Consider the following 19850-nt stretch of genomic DNA (forward strand, 5'->3'; position numbering starts at 1 on the left):
AAGTACTTGTAGTTCATCAGAGCATTCACCATTAAAATACTTATAAAACAGACAGAGAGATGCAACATTTCGTCAATGGGACAGGGGCTGAGATAACAGTTCAGGACCTATCAGGTTGGCAACTCTTTGAACCCTGTTCAGGAGTGAGAGACTAGTAGCAGATGCACCAGCCGAAATGTGACAACAATACTCCATACATGGGTAAATGGTAGCCTTGTAGATGTACAGGATACTTTCAGTCATAACTTTCTAGCATGGTAGAGAGAGCCCACCTTCCTTGCAGCAGTTCTGGCAATGCTCTCAATGTATCTGTTCTAACTCGTTCTCTGTGAACGTTAAGCCAAGGAGTTTGAAAGAAGTACTTTCAAGTAATGTATCTTTAGCCAAAGCTATTGGTGGTTGAGAAGGTTTCTTGTAATTATTGAAGGAAACAAGCTTAGTCTTTGCAGCATTGAATGTGACCATCTATTTTTGTCCCCCATTACATTACTTCTAGTATTTCTGCCATTTCCTTAGATATGTGTTCATTTGTTTTCCCTTCATGCCTGTTATAGAGCATGGTGTCATCAGCAAATACACCCATCTCAGAGACAATTTTATCAGGGAGGTCATTTATGAATATTAGGAATAATAATGGTCCAAGGATAGACCCCTGAGGTACACCTACATTTATATCATATTGTTTAGATGTACAACCGTCGAGGACAACCTGGATTTTTCTCTTATTTAAGAAGGATTTAATTATGCTAAGTATTCATCCAGTGATATCATGTGATCTGATTTTCCTGAGAAGACTATCGCGCCAAACCCTGTCAAAAGCCTTAGATATATGTAGAGCTACCGCTCTACCCTCCCCTGCTTTGTCTAGTGTATGGTATATATATTCAGAGATTACAGTTAGGATATCAGTTGTAGAACGGGCTTTCCTAAATCCATATTGTTGGTCGGTCAGATGTTTAGCAGCTGTAAGGTGATAGACTAGAGCTTGGTTAATTATAGACTCAAATATTTTGGCAAAAAGTGGGAGAAGGCTAAAGGGGCAATAATTTAATAGGTCAATTCTTTCGCCAGAATTCTTGTAAACTGGTACCACAGAAGCAGTTTTTCAGCAGTCAGGAAAGCAAGATTCGTTAAGGCATTTGTTGTAAAATTTTGAGAGGGCAAGAGCAACCTCAGCAAAGCATTTTTTTAGTAGCACAGCTGGGATGAGATCGGGTCCACATGCTTTTGAGGTGTTAGGTTTTTTATGATATTATACACCTGTGAAGGGGTAATTTTCAGATCATCCAGTGTGGAGTTTGAGGCAAACCGACTGGCAAGCATGTTAGCCTTCTTGGTTGCTATGCAAACAACTTCATGATTGTTGGATAGTGGAGGAATTGTTGATTGCCCATTATTTACTACACTGTTGTAGATTTTCCAGAAATCACAGGTTCCTAAATTCTGTGCTTCGATGCGTTTTCTGGTGGTTTCTGGAATATTCTCTCTTAACTGTCGCTATTTCTTTCTTGCAATTACTTCTAGCTCTTATAAACTTTTGTCTGTTTGTACTGGACTTATGTTGGTTAAATCTGTGTTATACATGTTGCCTTTGTGCAATGGCAGCTGCACAAGTAGAAGTAAACCATTAGGGAGAGTGGGGTTTGCTATAGATTGCATTATTGCAATTATTGTTGCCCACACTGAGGATTGAACCTTCAGCCTATAGAAGAGTGTAACTTACAACTGAATTTTGACTTGGCACTTTATTTGTTGCACCACGGATCCTTGCTTAGATTGAATAAAGGATTCCGTTTGAAATTTTGTGAAAATTCTTGAGTTTGACATGATACACCTGGAGAAGGCCAGAGGTTTTCTCAGCTAAAACATTGTGTGAATAACACTCAAGTTGAGAACAGTAATCTGAATAATCCAACAGGCCGGGATCAGTGTAGTATTTATCCTTAGTCATAGGAGGGGGGAAACCTTTCTATACTAAGGAAATTTTGTTTTTGACTACCTACAGAGTGCCCCTTTTGGGGGAACTGGTTTATCCCACATTAAAAATGACCTTGTGTCACATTTTGCTTTCGTGGGGAAGCAAATAAATACCTATCAATCCTCATCTCAAAAATTCTGAAACAGAATAGGGGCATGTCTAAAGAAAGGTTTGCTACCTAAATATACTTTGATATATATATATATAAAAAGAAAGTCTATTTATATATTGTATGTATACATGTGTGCAGATGTCTACATTTTCTTTCAACTTCGTTTTTTTTTTTTCATTCCACCTGTTTATATGTGTGCCAGCCATCTACTTACAAGAAGTTATTTGCAGCCTTTAATCGGGTTTCTCGCAGAGTTCTTATCTTCTTTGACGTTAACATACTTGGTTGCGTCATGATGAGGAACAGATACACGTACTTACATTTTTTTTTTTTTTTTCCATTTCTTTATTTCTTTATTTATTATGTATAAGTTTGGTGTACTATTTTGGAGGTACCGAAACCAAAATTCAGTCTCTCCAAGACTGTTCACCATATTTTTTTTTTTTTTTTTTTTTTTTTTCGTAGATGAGAACTCATATGTGAGGAAACTCTTTCCTAGAACTGACCGTTCTGTAGAACATAATACCGCGGGGCTGCTTCCCAGCTGATTATAACATGGTCGTTTTCAAGTCTAATGTAAATAAGTTCTTGTTCCGCCGCCCTCTTAAATAATAAAACCCTACCCAAGTTTCATCATTACCATTGTCTCATAGTCTACCTGATATTCATTAACCCTTATTCTCAAGTGGCCTTTAGGCCTGGATAAGCGATGGCCTCATAGTGAAAAAAAAATTATATTTGGATGGCAAATCTATTGCAACTTTTCAGAAGTTGATCATACCATTGAATCACAAAGAGGATCAAGTGCTGATTGTGAATTATACGTAACTTTTCCAACCACTAATTGCCATGGTCGACATTACCCTACCTTGAGTCTAATATTCAAATTCCTGGGTTTAATATTCACTGGCAACATGAATTAGAATAAATACATAGAAAATACTGCCAAGTCTGCTGCAAAGAAGGCAGACTCCAACTTCTCACACCTATTACACAATCTTCACTGCTTACGAATTACAATCATTTAAATGAAGCTATTGTTGCAAAGTGAAAAATAATGGAAAAAATCTGAATTTTGTGTTGCTTTCTGATGAGAAAAATACTCTTCAATCACTGATTGCTAGAACTAATAACATTCTATTTGAGAGTTACTTGTTCAAAATCCTCAGCTTAACATTCACAGACAACATGTATTGGAAAAAAAAATATTGAAGACATTGCCAAAACTACTGCAATGGTGGTTCCCTTCACTGTGCTAAAAAAATATTCGCACCTGACTGTATCCTACATCTCTACAAAGCTACAATTCACTTATGCATGGAATATTGTTGCCCCATTTTGGCTGGTACATCTACCACTAGTCTCTCACACTTAGACAGAGACCTCCCCCCCCCTCTCCGCCTCCAATCTAATAGGATCCACACTACGAACCAAGTTCCCGTTCCTTTCTCATTGCTGCAGTGTCGCATCGTTGTGTCTTTACCTATGTACAGGATATTATTGTGCGCTAATCATTAGTCTCTCCGTCTTGGACAGGGTGAAAAAAAAAGAGTCTATAAGCTAATAGGTCTACCAAGCTTCGGCCCCTGCACCATCACCACGGTGTAGTATCCCTGTGCTTTTATAAGTAAGTCAATGGAATGTGCTCCAACAACCTTACTGCATTTGTACCCCTTCAATATAAACACCCCTGACAAACTTGGCTAGCAGCAAAATCCCACCCCTTCGCAGTAGAGTTCCTAGATGCCAGAAAACTGTCTACTTTAATAACTGATAACTATTTATCTTGGGCTGCTTGCTTTGGAATTCTCTTCCTGCTACTTGTTTCTCTGGCTATACCAACATGCAGAAATTTAAATGTAATGTGACAAATAACTTGTTGCCCAACTCTCTACTTAGAATGACCCTTATAAATCTGGCCTATGATTACTGTAACCCCTTATGTCTCAATGGCAATATAACTTGTTGAGGGTAAAAAGAAGTTTTAAAAAAAAAATCAGTTATTAAAGATTAGATTCTTTTTTTTCTTTTTTTTTTTTTTTTTTTGCTATATTAGGCTCATAACTTATCAAGAACAAAAGCCATTTGAGAATAAGGACTAATGAAACAAAAATGAATGACATCTAAAAGATGAAGAACACTATAGAAGTGTAAAAAAAAAAAGTATTAACATGGATCAATGGTGTGAACTACATTTGATTATTTCTGAGGCAACCTATGGCAAAAATATTATTAAAGTATTTTGAAGACAACCAAGTTTTAATCTACAAAGGAAGCGCTTCCACAGTGAGGAAAGTCCTTGCAAAAGAGCTTTGTCCATGGAAATTCTGTGTGACGCTAGGCGCATGAAGAGAGAAAGTAATTATTTTTGCTATTGTGGTAGAAAGATGAGTTCTTGCTCTGAATGTTTTACAAGGAGGAACTAAAGATTGGATTTGATTTTTTTTTTCTGAACTTTTGAGATAAAGATTAATACTTTGTATTATTTGGATTCTTCATATTACTGTTCTCATCTTCAGCATTATTTTCACAACGTTTAACGCTATGTAACATTTCACCTTCTTCAGTTAGAACAAGTGAGATATGCTGAGCTCCAGCCCCATGGCATAACGGATAAAGTTGTAAGTAAAATTCAGTTCTAAGTGATACTCTTATGAAGGTTGAACGTTCAATTCTCAGTGCAGGCAATACTACAAATACAATTACAAATTACTTTGTACATCTACTTGGTCATGGCTGATGGAACAAGAACATTATTTAGATTATTTCGACTACTGTTCTTATTTTGAGTGTTATTCTAACAACGTTTCAGCCAATGTAACCTCCAACTTTCTTCAGGTGTATCTTGTCAAACTCTGAAATCTGCATATAATTTTGAACCAAACCTTTTATTTAATCCGTGAAGGTAGCATGCTCTCGTTCTGTCAGCCATGACCGGGCAGAAATCCTAAGTAATTCACAACTGTAATCTAAGTATCCTCCCCCACTCCAAATAAGAATTGAACCTTCAACCTTTAAATGAGTGTAATTTACAACTGAATTTTACCAAGTATTTTATCTGTTATGTCTTGGGTCCTAGCAGACAAAGATCCGTGTTTTTTTTTTTGTTTTTTTTTAATTTACCAGTTCTTTTAGGTTTTTATTCATCATTGATACAGAATGCATATCTTGCAGCATCCTTGTATGCGCACAAACACACACACGCACACACACACACACACACACACACACACACACACACAGCTGCAAATGTTTGCTGCCAATCTGTTTTGCAAAAACTTTTATCAAACGTACTACAAGCTTCTGACATGGAATAAATTAATTACGCTTTTTATCCTGCGTTGTTCCTTCCTTATCACTTTCTTACTCCCCGCCCCCCCCCCTTATTTTTTGTACTGATTCGATCCCACACCGTGAAGGTGTGGTACATACCAGACAACCACGCCACAGAAGACGTTAAACTTTGGCTTTGTGCCTAGCAAATTGGTGATGCTATTTTTTTAATTTCACAACCACGAAGCGTCATTGTTCTCAAAGAAAACGAACATCTTTCAAGATGGCAGCAAGTCAGCAAATCAGCAAATCAACAGATTGTAAAAAAAAAAAAAAAAGCATAAATCGTACCCCCCCCCCCCACACACACACATTTGCATTCTTTTTAATCATGGTTGAACTATTTTTTATGAATGTATACTTCCGGCCAATGCTTGCTGTGTGTTTAGTTTCTGTTTGCGGAACCTCAGGATGTTGTGGTTTCTTTTTTTTGTGTTCTTCAGACAGACACTCCTGTTCCAGTAACCTTGACATATCCAGCCAGCTATGCTTTAAGCCAGTGGTTCCCAACCACTGTGCCGCGGCACATTAGTGTGTCATGGAATGATTACAGGTGTGCCGTGAAGAGATAATAACTAGTTAACTAATTTCTTAATCATGATTACGTTGCTCAATTCTAACTTTCAATTCAAAAAGCGATCAAAATCTTAAGGCAATTCTTTCGTGCCTATGTGAATTAGGATTTTCTCATTTAAAAAACATTAAAAATAAAAAATAAAACCATGAAACACTTTAAAATAGGGATATTTAATTTTGATAAGATCCTTTAAGATTAAAAAAGTCGAGCACCATCTGTGAAATAAAACAAAAAGGCAGTCAACTAGCGATATACAACAACGGTCATGACTTCCAGTTGTTAGAATACTCTTTGACTGCTTTTCAGCTGATGTAACCTTTGACCTTCTCTAGATTTATCTTGTCGAACTTGGGAATCTTCATGTCAAACTCTGAATCTTCCTGCTGAACTCGGGAATCAGCACAAAATTTCAAATGAAACCCTTTATTTAATCCATGGAGGTAGCTTGCTCTCATTCTGTCAGCCATGACTGAGTAGAAGTTTTAAGTAATTTACAATTGTATTCTTAGTATCGCCTGCACTGAGGATTGAACCTTCAACCTTCAGAAGTAAAGATTGAATTTTATTTTGTACTTCATTCGTTGGGCCACAGGTCCTTGAGAGATGAGAACAGTAGTCCGAATAATCCAAATAATAAAAATTATCAATCCTCATCTCAAAAATTTAGAAACATAAAAAGAACGAATGTTTTTTGAAATCCTACTGACCTGGATCCATGACAACAAATGGTTTCTTGTTTCCCTTTCCCCAAATTTTGACAAGTCGTGTGTTTTTGCTGAAATCTTGTGTTTCTGTTTCAGTTTCTATTTCTTTGGATGACGCACAGCTAACAAGGGAGGTAACTCAATGCACTTTGTTTTTTTTTGGTGGAAATTAAATGATGTCACAATTTTACCTTTTTCCCCCCTTGAAAGTTCTCTCTGAAGACTGAAAACTTTTGCAAGTGTGCACGTGTCACCAATATGCTTTTAGTATACCTACCCTTTCCCCCACAGCAATTCAGGGGGGAAAAAACACACACACACACAAAGAACCCTTATATACACGAAATACTAGAAACATGCAATTTTTTTTTCTTCTTTACTCTCATTCACCTCCAGTAAGATACACTGCCACTTGGACATAAAGGGGTCCTAATTGGGACCATGCCTACAGGGGCATTATGTAGAGAGTTAAGCCGCGAGATATCTGTTAGCATTACATTTAAATTTCTGCATGTTAGTACAGTCAGGAAAGCAGGAAACAGGGAAGGGAATCCAAAGTCTAGCAGTTTGAGAAAAGAAAATATTGGAGTAGAAAGTTTTCTGGCATCTAAAGACCCCTACAGTGAAGGGGTAGAATTTTGCTGCTTGTTGGGTTTGTTGGGGCCATTTATGCCAAGGGGACACAAATGCTACAAGTTTGTCAGAACACAATCCATTTAAGTACTTGTAAAACAGGCACAGAGATGCAATACTGTGGCGATGGGACAGAGGTTGAAGCTTGGTTGATAGTGTGAGACATCCTTCTCTATGGTTACAAAGCATGGGTAATGAGGGTGGTGGATTGGAATAGACATGAAGTCCTTCATAAGGACTCTTTTCTGCATTTTACACTGCCACCATGTTGATTGAGTAACAATTCGAGCTCTACAATGATGATTGAGTCTTCGACCCTTACCATCTGTCCTTGTCCAACTACCTTGTTTGATATTTTGGTATTATGAGAAATCAAAACCCGAATGCGTTGGCAAACGAGGCAATCAAAATGGGACTAAAAATCATTAGATTTCCTTATACAGACATAAGGTAATGCTAATATTTAGCATAGACAATAAACTATAAGAACATCAATTGATAAACTGTAAAAACCGAAATTTATTCGGACAAAAAAAATTAAATACATTTTTTTTTTTTTTTTTTTTTTACGAATGTCATTCACATCATTTGCACTAGTTGTGAATCCCAAATCGTTTTGTGGAGAGAAAGAGGAGTCGGTAGTCATACACTGTAACTTCTTACATTTCTTGTCAGAACTGACCCTATACTAAACAATTTCACCAAAATACCACATTCACTCTCTGGGTTAATTTTACTTAGCTAATCATGATTTTTTTAATTTTTTTTTTAAAGATTTATTTACAAAAAAAAACGTTTGTTAAAAAAAAAAAAAAAAGTCCATCATTGAGAGTGAAACTAAGGCATTGTGTTTAAGGACAGTGAAGACAGACTTGGTGTTAGTGGTTGGCCCATTTGTTTTTTGGTGTTCAACATTGGTAACAGGACTGGCAAGGACTCGGCTGCCAATTGGCAGGACTAGACCGCCTTGACATGGTGAACTCATTTGGAACCAGCTTAACCAATCCTAGATGAATGTCATTACATTTATAACTGTTAAGCAGATTTTAAACACAACATTTAATATATATATATTATTCCTTAATTGGAATTCATTTTTGAGATGAGCCTTATATATTAATTTATTTTTATTTCGGACTATTATTCTCATCTTTATTAGTTTAAAAAAAAAAAAAAAAAAAACAATAAAAGATAAAAAACAACAACTAATAAAGATGAGAATAATAGTCCGAAATAAAAATAAATTAACAACATTTAATATTAATTCTTAAGAAATAAATAGGCTAATATTTATTTAAAGCGATTCATTTAAATACAAACGCAGAAGTATTACTATATATTCTTTAAAGAATTGTCATTTGGCAAGTGTGAGCCACCTTGAGACAAGATGCAGTGAACTCCTTTGGATCTGGCCTAACCCACACCTTGGGGATGAATGCCATTAGAGTTATAAGCATTAAGCAGATTTTGAATGAGGCATATGCATAACTTTTGTTTTATTTTTACCAGGAAGCATGTCTGTTTTACAGTACATAAAAGCTGGCCATGAAAGGCTGACTTCTTTAATATTAAGTCATTCTAAGAAACAAGTAGGTTAATATTTCATTTATTTATTGCGAACTATTATCATCCTCTTTTAGTTGTTGTCTCGCCTAACAGCATCCTCAGCGATTACTGTCTTCCATAATTGCTGAGGATGCAGTTAGGAGATTCAGAGTTCCTATCCCGTCGCGATTACCACCTGACAAAGGCCAGAGGAATAGTTGGCCAAACAACTAAAAGACGAGGTTAATACTCTGCAATAAATAAATAAATGAATAAATAATACTCATCTCAATAAACATTCTAATTAATTAAATAATATACACCATTCGGTACGGACTCGACAATGGAAGATCAGATGATAAATAAATGTGGATTTATAAGACAAAAAAATCCAACCTTGATCGCCTCTTTGGGGCCTGTGGCGCAGTGGATAGAGACATTGAATCTCTATGGTTCCAGCTAAGAATTGGCTGAAGCGGTTTCAATCCTACCCAAAGTCAGCCAGAGGCTTAGTTGGCCAAAACGTTGTGAGATGACAACAACTATAGAAGGTAGTATTCGGAGTTCCAATCCTGTCGCAGTAACCACCTGACGAAGGCCCGAGGAATATTGGCCGAAACAACAAAAGGTGAGGATAATAGTGTGCAATGAATAAATAATACTCATCTCAATAATGAATTCCAATTAAAAGAAAATAATAGGTTAATATTTATTTAAAGCAAATATAAACAGAACTATTACATTGTGTTTAGGAGACTTTGAATTAGACATACACATCTCATAGACACCTACCTACTCAGAAACAGAAACTTGATCCGCAACCAGTAATCACCTGCTATTAGTCAAGCACACACTAAAGAATATAAGAAAAATACAATCAATGCTACCATGTTCAAACCTGGTAATCTTGCGATATAGTTAATGGCCCAGAAATCAAGAATTAAAAAAAATTTTACCTAATAATTTTACGAAATACATTAACATTTTATCTCCTACCAACCTGTATACTTTTAAAGTGTGGAAATGACTGTATATTTTAAAACATGGAAAACCGAAATTGGCATCGATAACAAGCAACAATTATGAGAAGCACCATTTTCATCCTCATATAAGGAAAAAGAGCTTTGTATAAAATCTCATTTTAAAATTTTAAAAAATTGAAAACAGTTTCAGAAAATGAAAAGTAAACAGGTTGGTAGAAAATCAAATTTTAATGCGTTTAGTTAAAGTTATTTGTGTGTGTGTGTGTGTGTGTGTGTGTGTGTGTGTGTGTGTGTGTGTGTGTTTTCTTTTTCATGACTCTTGACTATAACTGTAAGATTACCAAAAACCTTACTATGCTCTTTCAAGATGAACCCACCCTTCAAATAACAGCCTAAAAAATATATTTAACTCTTAGCAAAGGAATCAAAAACACAATTAGATTGCTGCCAAAATAATCAAAATGGCCATTTCAAAACTGCACTTTTATTCAAAAAAACATTGTACAGCTTAAAAAAAAAAAAAATGACCTCCTAAGAAGATCTATTATAGAATTTAATAATACGGTGAACTGGCTATTATATAAAAGCGAAAATGTGTGTGTGTGTGTGTTTGCAAGTTTTTTGTATATCCAGTAAAGGCTCTTTTCGGGGGGTGGGGGTCTTTATATACTGTATAGATTGTAATATCTATGATTTGTGAACACACGTGTCTATCTTTTATTTTAGCGACTTCTTCTATGTTACAAAATTCGCGCTGTGATTTCATTTTCTCTACTACTACTACTATGGCGTGATGTTTGACCTAGAAAACCACACATTGACGTTCACCACCTGCTTTTTTTTAAACGTTTATTTTCAGCTGTTCTCAATTCTCTGCCCTCGTAGCATCATGCTAGGTCATCAGACTATTCACCTCAAGGCTTGGGGTTCGAGCCTACCTCCCTTCCAAAACTTTTTTCTTTTCACCCAGGCAATGCTGGGCACCCCCGCTAGTCTATTATATAAATCTCAAACATCTGTTTGTGTGTTCATATGTCTGCTAAAAACTTGTCAGCCACATCGGACCTGGTCGAAACCAGTACCATCTGAAAGAGCAATCCCTTGGACGCATAATATGTGAAAATTAATAAAAAGATTCATCCTGTGGTGGTCAACAGGACTATTTTTGCAAGTCACGCATGCATATCAAACTGAAAGTATGCTTTAAAATGTTATTTTGCAGGGTCATGACGTCATAAGCCGTCATAGCTGTAACAGCTAGCACATTAGCCAGTAACTTTTTTCCCTTCTTTTACTCTTTTGTGTTTCAGGTTCGAATCCAGCTGTTGTGGCTCATTTTTTTTTTTTTTTTTTTTTTTTTTAACAGTCGCACGGGCACTCGCTGTTATTTTGATTGAAAAAAAAGTTGTTTTGATTGATTCATTTATTTTTTTTAGGGAGGGGGATCCAGAGAATAGTTACTTATTTTCGTATCCCTTCTGCTGAAATATCTGGTGGGGAGATTGTTCTTCTTTTTGTGGGGGGGTATCGATGAAAATGCTCAGTATAGCAGCTGTGTCCAAACCAAACTTCAATTCCACACTAGGTATCTATGCTGGTTTATAATATAAAGGGGCTGTTGTCTGTGTATATGTTTGTATAACATGATCAGCTGGTCACTGGCATGTGACTGGCTTCACCTGTTACACTAATCGTCTAAGATATGGTTCTATGATGACATGACGATGGGGCAGTCATTAGGGCCTGAGTATCAATAGGAAAAGCAAACCTGAGATGTTGGATGTAGCTGTGTGGCTCCTTCTTCTCCCAGGAAACGTCTTGACCTTTGGTGGCATTCAGGTTGGAATCTTCCTTTTCCTCAGGGCCGCTTCTTCATAAAGGCATTTATGGCAGACACAAAAAAAACGACACTCGACACAATTGTAATATATATTGTATAATCTTAATTATTTATTTTACAAAAAATATATTACAATACAATATACAAATTATAATTAATTTTTACAATTAAACCTAGGCAATAGGCTTTTCAAAACTAACTAACCTACTCTAACTTGTGTTGAGGGAGGGGGTGCTCTCCCCCTCCCCCCCTTTGCGGAGAGATAGAAATATGCGTGCTCACCTCATGACAGTCCGGACAGAAAAAGATCGATCTAGAAAGGGAATTCTGGGAATGCATTTCTTTGTATTTCTACACTTATGGCCAAATCACCACTCGGCCATGCTGTAGAGTGTGTTAGCAACCGTGGCACTGAGATATGGTGCCACATTTGTATGTCCAGCTAAAACTCTAAAATAACAAAACAAATGCCCACAAAGCTGGTATTTTCTTAATTGGTTTTGCCTCTAGCAATGTCAAGTATCCCTATTAGTTAAAATTATAAATAACAGATTGGAACACCATTAGAATACACGCATATAAACATATATATGTGTGTAACATATATTTTTCTGTACACAATTTATACTTGGGGTAGTATTTACATATAAAAAGTTTTCATTTAGATAGCTCAATGGTGCAATACTGACGCTATAAATATTTCTTAAAGTTTAAATTTTTAAGAAATATATGTATACTCGCAAAGTCCCGACTTTAACCTTTGATCTTGACCTTGAAAAATAGGGTGTACTATCCCTAGCGAAGACCATCACGTCAGGTTTGGTCATGATGAAGCCACCGGTGTGGCCTGCAAGAGAGTATATATACATGGGCTGTGACCTTGACTTTTACCTTGGAAAATAGTGTGCTCCATCCCTAGGTGGGGGACCATCATCATGCCAGGTCCATAGGTGTGGGCTGTAGAAAAGTTGTACACTCAGACATGTATGCTATTACTTTATATAGATAGACTAGTGGGCGTTGCCCGGGTGTTTGGAGGTGTAAAAGAAAAAAAAATGTTATGGTAGGTAGTTAGGCTCGAACCCGAACTCTTAAGATTAATAGGCTGATGACTTCCCGCCATACTACAATGGCAGAGAAGTGAGAATGTGTGAAATAAAATGATTAAAATGTGATGTGACACAAACAGGTGCGTGTTTAATGAGGTCAAACATGACGCAACAGGGAATGAAGCGCACTTAACGTTTCCGCACTGAATTTTAACTGCGGCATAGTTATTTTGTTTTTTGTTTTTTTACCCAACTTTGTCTTGTTTTATTTCCCCAACGTGTTGGGGAAAACCAGCTCCCCATTTATTAGGGGAGTGTGTCCAAATGAGAGCAATTGTCTGATATGACGGTGAAAACCGACATTGACCAAACCTCCATCGCTTTCCATGTGCTGGGAACTGCTGATACAATTTTACAGGTTCACTTTTTTTATACTGAAAGATGTGTCGATCGAAAATGATCTCGAAAATGGTGCGTAAAAGTCGGGCAAATTAAAGATAGACATGACTCCCGTTCTTAACTCGTAAATATTATGATTTAGACAGTATATAAAAAGTCTTAAGAACGAGTGAGCCGACCGAGCACTCCCCTGAAAAAAGCCTAATACACACATTTGACAGAATGATAGAGGTTTCCATTCGAAATTCCACACAGACACTTTTGTTTGACAAGAAAGTTAGAGATTACATTGTCCAAATATTAATAATAAAAAATATTAAGATTATTAAAGTTGACCCCTGTCTGGGGGGAAAAAAAAAAGACAGTGAACTAGTCGACATGCAATGTTCACGACTTCCACTTAATAGAAGACTCTTGACTGCTTTACTGTCGTGCCCACATTTGGCATTTGTAGATGCTTAATTTCTCTTAATTCTTATATCAATTAATGATGGCCTGGAAGTAATGGCCTAGCAAATGGAGTTAAAGGTGACTCTAGATGAGTTTGAATCTCCCGATCAGTAGTAGTCACTTCCTGCACTGATGATTGCGTAAGCATGAAACACTAGTAAAAAATGATTAATATTTATCATTATAAGCTGATATAATTATATCAACAAAATTAGCAAATAAAAATCATAAACGTGTCATTAAGAACTGTTCCACAAAAAACACCATTTTGCACAAAATGGCCTAGAAAGTTTTTAGATGGAAGACTTTAAAGGTAGATAACTCTTTGCTAAAATTATCTCCCTTGCCATCTTAAAGCATGATTGATGGTAAAAGAGATGAGACAGAGGTTCAAATAGAGAATTGTACTAAAAGTAATTCCTTCAGTTGTAAAGTTGTTTAAGAAATCTGTTACATTTTTCTTTGTCTATCTGTCTGTCCATCTGTTCTACTTTTTCTCAGAAACTATTGGGCCGATTTGGTTGAAATTGTATACGAACCTTTGTTATATGGTGTAGTGAACTAAGTATTATGGTATGCTTTCGATGTACAGTTAGGGATTAATAGTGATTAGTATTTAATGCAAAAAATGAGCACAAATTTAACCATATTCAACCATAAATGTGGCGTGAAACACTCATTCTAAGTCAATGGGCTATAACTTTTGCCCATTTTTATGGCTAAAACGTCTACTCATTTATATTATTGCTCTCCATATTTCTTTATATTTTATATTTATGCTAGCAAGGGTACCCGGCACTTGCCCGGATGTGGAGGTTTTATGGTGAGGGTATGGAGCAGCAAAGAAAAAAAAAACAATTAACCAACCCTCCAAAATAAAATTAAAATAGCAAGTACCTGTGTGAGCGAAAAAAAAAAAAATAGTTGCAGTAGCCAGGTTCGAACCTGTAACGCCAAGAGGAAAAAGAGGTAAACAAAAGAAAACGTTTTAGTCGCTGCATTCACCATGACTTATGAGGTTGCGAGCATTCAAAATAAGCTTAGTCATTGCAAGGCGTATTATGACTTTTCAAAAATATTGACGCAAAAAAAAAATGACCCCTCCCTGCAAAGAACAGCTCAGTTGACTGAGAATTAATGTTTTTTGGTCAGTTTTTGGATATTTGTTGTCCGAGAGTCCAATCTTTCTAACCATATTGATTTTGTCAATGTTGGTCACGTATATCGAATGTTTTTGCAGGCATACAAACACACACACACATTTTGCCTTTTATATTATAGACTAGTGGAGGTGCCTGGCATTACCCGGGTGTTTGTTGTTGGTGTGTGTGTGTGTTGGGGGGGGTAGATAAAAAACTTTTAAAGTTTTGGTAGGAAGGTAGGATCGAACCAGAAGCTGTGAGGCGAAAGGGGAAGATCAAGTGTGAAAAAAACCTGACACGTTACTCGCTAGGCCAGCAAGAGAGAGTAACAGAAAGATGTTTGATTTTATTTAAGCATAAAAACTGAATTGACAGGTGCGCGTATTTAATGAGGTCAAAAAGAAATAACGCAGTTAACTTTTACTGCGAGGCAGGTTTTGGGGTTTGTTTCCCCAAGATGTTGTAAAACCAGCTCCCCATTTAAAGGGGATTGTCCAAATTGAATAGCAATTGTCTGATATAAGGAGTTCCACCCCCCACCCCGCTTTGATCAAAAGCTACTTGCTTTCTAGATGTTCCCGGTAGGAGGAAACCACATCTTCGCATTAGATTTAGTTTCGCTTTTATACGAAAAGGCCGAATCAAGACGAGAGGGGCTAAAATAGCAAGAATTTTGTAAAAATCAATGTAAATAAATCTAGACGTGACATGCATTTGTAAATCGTACATATTATGATCCAGGGGGTATATAAACAGTTCTAAGACATAGTAACCCCACGGAGATACCCCCCCCCCCAAGCATTTGCTAGACATACATAAAATGTGCACACACATTTTGCCTTTTATATATATAGACTAGCAGGGGTGCCTGGCATTGCCCAAGTGTTTAGAGGGGGGGGTAAATAAAAAAAAAAGCAATGTAATAACCTTGTTTTTAATATAATATTAAAAAACTATGTTAAAACTTCTTCCAAAAATCTGAAAAACAAAAACAAAAAAAAACAGCGAACATGATGGAAATAAATGAAAAATGTTAAAACTTCATTGAGCGGGTGTTTGAAAAAAAAAGTTTTGGGGAGGGAGGTAGGCTCGAAAGCGGAAAAAAAAAAGAAGCCTGATGCCTTACCTCGACTACGAAGGTAGGTGAAGGAGAATGGATGACATTTAATGATTAAAAAGTGAATTGACAGGTGTGTAAATTTAATGAGGTCACACATCAATCCCGCAGTGAAGTTTGGCTGCGAGGCAATGTTTTTGGTTTTGTTTCCCCAAAATGTTGGGTTGGGTGGGGGGGGGGCAGCTCTCCATAAAAATAGGGGTCTCCAAATGAAAAGCAATTGTCTGATATGACGGAGGAAGTGACCTCGTTTCAATTTAGTTTCACTAAAAAGCCAAACAAACACGCGAGAAAGCGAAATAGCACAAATTTTATAAAAGTCGATCAAAATAAATCTAGACACGACATGCGTTCACAAATCGTAGATATTATTATCTAGGGGGTGTATAAATAGTTCTAAGACGTAGTAACCCCCCCCCCCCGGAGGAGCCCAGCAAAAAAAAAGCCTTTCTTGGACATACAAAGATAGAAGATTGTTTTATATTATTTACTAGCGAGGGGTATCCGGCATTGCCCGGGTGTTTGGAGGTGCGTGTGGAAACTCCGGGGGTGTGGGGATTAAAAAAAAAAAATGTTTTGGTAGGTAAGTATGAGGATCGAACCCGAACCCTTGAAGCAAAGTTGTAAATTAACCATTGCCCCACCGCGAGATGCTAACGGAAAATTGAGCTTTTAACTCTAAGCGGTTCCGGAAATATCGCAAGTTTGGTATTTTACGTATATCGTATCAAGGTGTAAATTCACAAAATTACGTTTTGGGGCATAAATCAATTTCTAGACCTTGAAAATTTGCATGGACAAGGTTTTCCACATGAGGAATCCAAAAATCACATTTAAAACCTCTGAAAATGTTTCTGAGTTATTGAACTTTTAATCCCAAATTTGGGTATTGGTCTAAGGCAACCCCAAAATACATGTGGCACTATTGGAAATTTAAATTTCTTTTTTGTTCCTAGACATTCTTGATAGTCTGAACTTAAAATCCTCCAAAAAAAGTGTTTGGTCCTTTCCTCGTTAGCTCACAATTGAACCTCAAAGATGGACAGTTTTACGGACCTCACTTCCAGAGGTTTTAAATGTGATTTTTAGATTCCTCATGTGGAAAATCTTGTCCATGCAAATTTTCAAGGTTCTACCTAGTCTAGAAATTGATTTATGCCCAAAAACGTAATTTCATAATTTCACAAATTTGCGCCTCGATATACGTAAAATACCAAAATTGCAATATTTCTGGAACTACTTAGAGTTAAAAGCTCAATTTTCAGGATTCCCTAGTTTTTATGATACTAACATATGGTGAAAGTTTGGAAAAATCTGAGAGGTAAGGGTGTCAAAGATGTTTTTTTTTTCTGGATGATTTGAGATGAATTACCCTAGTATGAATTAATCAAGATTGAACCCCGGTCTCATTACCAGTTATAATGCTACTAGATCAGGCTGTCTGAATTTTTTTTTTTTTTTCACAAACACTGGTCAATTTTTTTCAATATTATTTCTGTTATCACGAAATTAATTCAATAAAAAATTAATAACAGAAATAAAACCAATATTCTTTTTGTTGCTACAAGGAAAAAAACAATCAATAATTATAGGGCAGTTTTTATGAAACTTTAAAATTCGAATCAATAAAAAAACACTCATTGTAAGGTAAGTTTACTGGATAATTTATTTTTTGAATAGAAAACAATTTTTTAAAAATTTTTACATGATTTTTTTCTTTGATTTTTATTTTTTATTCAAAGCAAGATAAATATTAAGTTTTTCTGTTATATTTTTTAATATTAAACAAATGATAGGAAACAAATGTTTTAACTGATGTTGGCTGCTACAATTTCACTGACTCTGCACCTTTCAGCATTTTCCATAAAATTCAGCAATACATTAGCATCTTATTCTGTACAAGCTGTACCCACCTGGCTACGCGCAACCATGCCTGAGTCTGGTTGACACAAGTGTTAGAGACACACACACACAGGCACACATGTAAACACACAGGGAAGCACAAACCCAAAAAACATACATGCACACACAAAAAAACACATGCATGTGCACACAAAAACATGCACATGCAAAAACATGCGCACGCAAAAACACAAGCACGCAAACAAACATATGCACAGAAATGCGCACACACACACACACACACACACACACACACACACAAAAAAAAAATACACACATACACATATGGACGCACAAACAAACTCACGCAGATATGAAAAAATACACACACAAAATAAACAAAAACACATACAGAACCACACTCACGCACATACGCACTAACAAAATCACACACGCACCATTACACACACACTTCAAAAATAGTAAGGAGTAGACAATTTAAAGGCTTTAAAATCACACAAGATTTTGAAGTACATAAAATGTCAATTTATGCTTATAATTAAATGTTAGAGTAAAGCATTATAGTTAACGAAAAGAAAAAACAAAGAAAATTTCAGTTTTGAGTGTCTGGTAAAGAGTAAGAAAAGAAAGAATGATAACCATAAATGTTCTTTTTTGTTTTTTGTTTTTTTTTAGTGTATTTTTTTAGGGTGGTACAGGAAAGAATTCAAAGTAGAAAAATTAAAAAAAAAAAAAAGAAAGAAAAAAATGGAAACGTGAACAATCTGTTACAAAACCAAATAAAATTATTTAAAAAAAAAAAAAAAGCAACGTTAACTGTTTGGTAGAGAGAATTGGAGAATGAAAAACAATGCTAACCGTAAATGTAATTATGTTTGTATCTGGGATGTTTTTTTTTTAAAGGGGTTAGTTTCATGGTGACAATGTCTGTGTAGGTAACGGTAAGGGTATTAATAGGTAAAATTATGATTATGAGCAGTTAAGATTTTTTGTAGTTGGTTTAATATTTATAAAACGAATGCTTCGTAAAGAGGGAGACGTCATGTTTGTGAAAGTCTGACACATTTGTTTTTGAATAAGTTGTTTATTCCTGAATAATTGATCTGTCAGTTCTCAGCCAATGAGAAAAGACGGAAATTTCTAAGGGAGAAATCAATATTTTGTTACCAGTAACTGGAAAGATAATGGTATGTATATGAGTATATGAACCGCTTACGAAGGGTGCCAAGGAAAAATAGTTATAAGGTGTGTATATAGTCTCAGTGATGAGTGGGGGCGGTAAGAGAACTGTAGATTTAGTGGGAAAAATAGGAACTACCTCATTAAAGATGTTGCGATTGTGATGATGTTGTTCCTAGGATGTAATGTAGGATTTTATTATAACGACCTAATTTGTCTAAAATGGCATTCTAAAGTTACATAAGATAGTGGCTAATAATCTAGACATAATAAATTTGCATGTGGCATATGCTGTTACAAACCTACAGTATTTTGGTCTAGAGGGGAATTTCTGCAATGAAAATAGTATATAGTAAATAAGTATCAAAAAATATTGTCAATCAAGCCAATAACATTTAATCTTGTTTGATTTCAGAATCCTGTCAATGGCACAAATGATGTATTTAAACGCCGAGCACAATCAGGAAATGAGTCCCCTTTTACACTGCAAGTTGTAAATAATGGACCTTCCTCCCCGGGAGCCATGAGCATCACCCGACGTAGATTTTCGCCGTCAAATTCAGTGAGACATTTGTTTTATTTAATTTTTTATTTATTCATTTATTTTTTTTACAAAATTTTTTTTTTTCTCAAATTAATTTTTTTTCTTTCTTTGATTTCTTTGTTGTTCTGACTGACTGTCCAGTTGTGGACAGATTTTTATGGCTTGAATGGATATGCCTTTTGGAGGCTGCTCGGACAGCTATTCATCATTTAGTTTGATCCACGACATCCCCCTTGTCAAGCTTTCCTCCTTGACATATAAAGCCCACGTTTTTGCAGGGAGCGGGGAGGCACTGCCAGACAGCTGTCAACTTCCATGATTCAAGCTCTGTTTATTCACTTACCATTGCACTTGACATCACCAAATCAGCAGAGACATTTTTTTTTTTACATAGTGCTACAA

At 36.0% G+C, this 19850-nt stretch overlaps 1 protein-coding gene across 5 annotated transcripts in view; it reads left to right on the plus strand.

The window, feature by feature from the left end:
• The window catches only part of LOC145296722 (mitogen-activated protein kinase kinase kinase 1-like), a 445857-nt gene that overhangs the window by 339008 nt on the left and 86999 nt on the right, over positions 1 to 19850 (plus strand). For all 5 annotated transcript variants that reach the window (XM_080142722.1, XM_080142721.1, XM_080142720.1 and 2 more), the window contains one exon: positions 19320 to 19466. In XM_080142722.1, coding sequence (XP_079998848.1) covers positions 19320 to 19466 — 147 coding nt within the window. The remainder of the gene's footprint in view (positions 1 to 19319; positions 19467 to 19850) is intronic.

Source organism: Euprymna scolopes, chromosome 17 (genome assembly GCF_053919585.1).
Source record: "Euprymna scolopes isolate OS-2025 chromosome 17, ASM5391958v1, whole genome shotgun sequence".
In the NCBI taxonomy this organism is placed as follows: Eukaryota; Metazoa; Mollusca; class Cephalopoda; order Sepiida; family Sepiolidae; genus Euprymna; species Euprymna scolopes.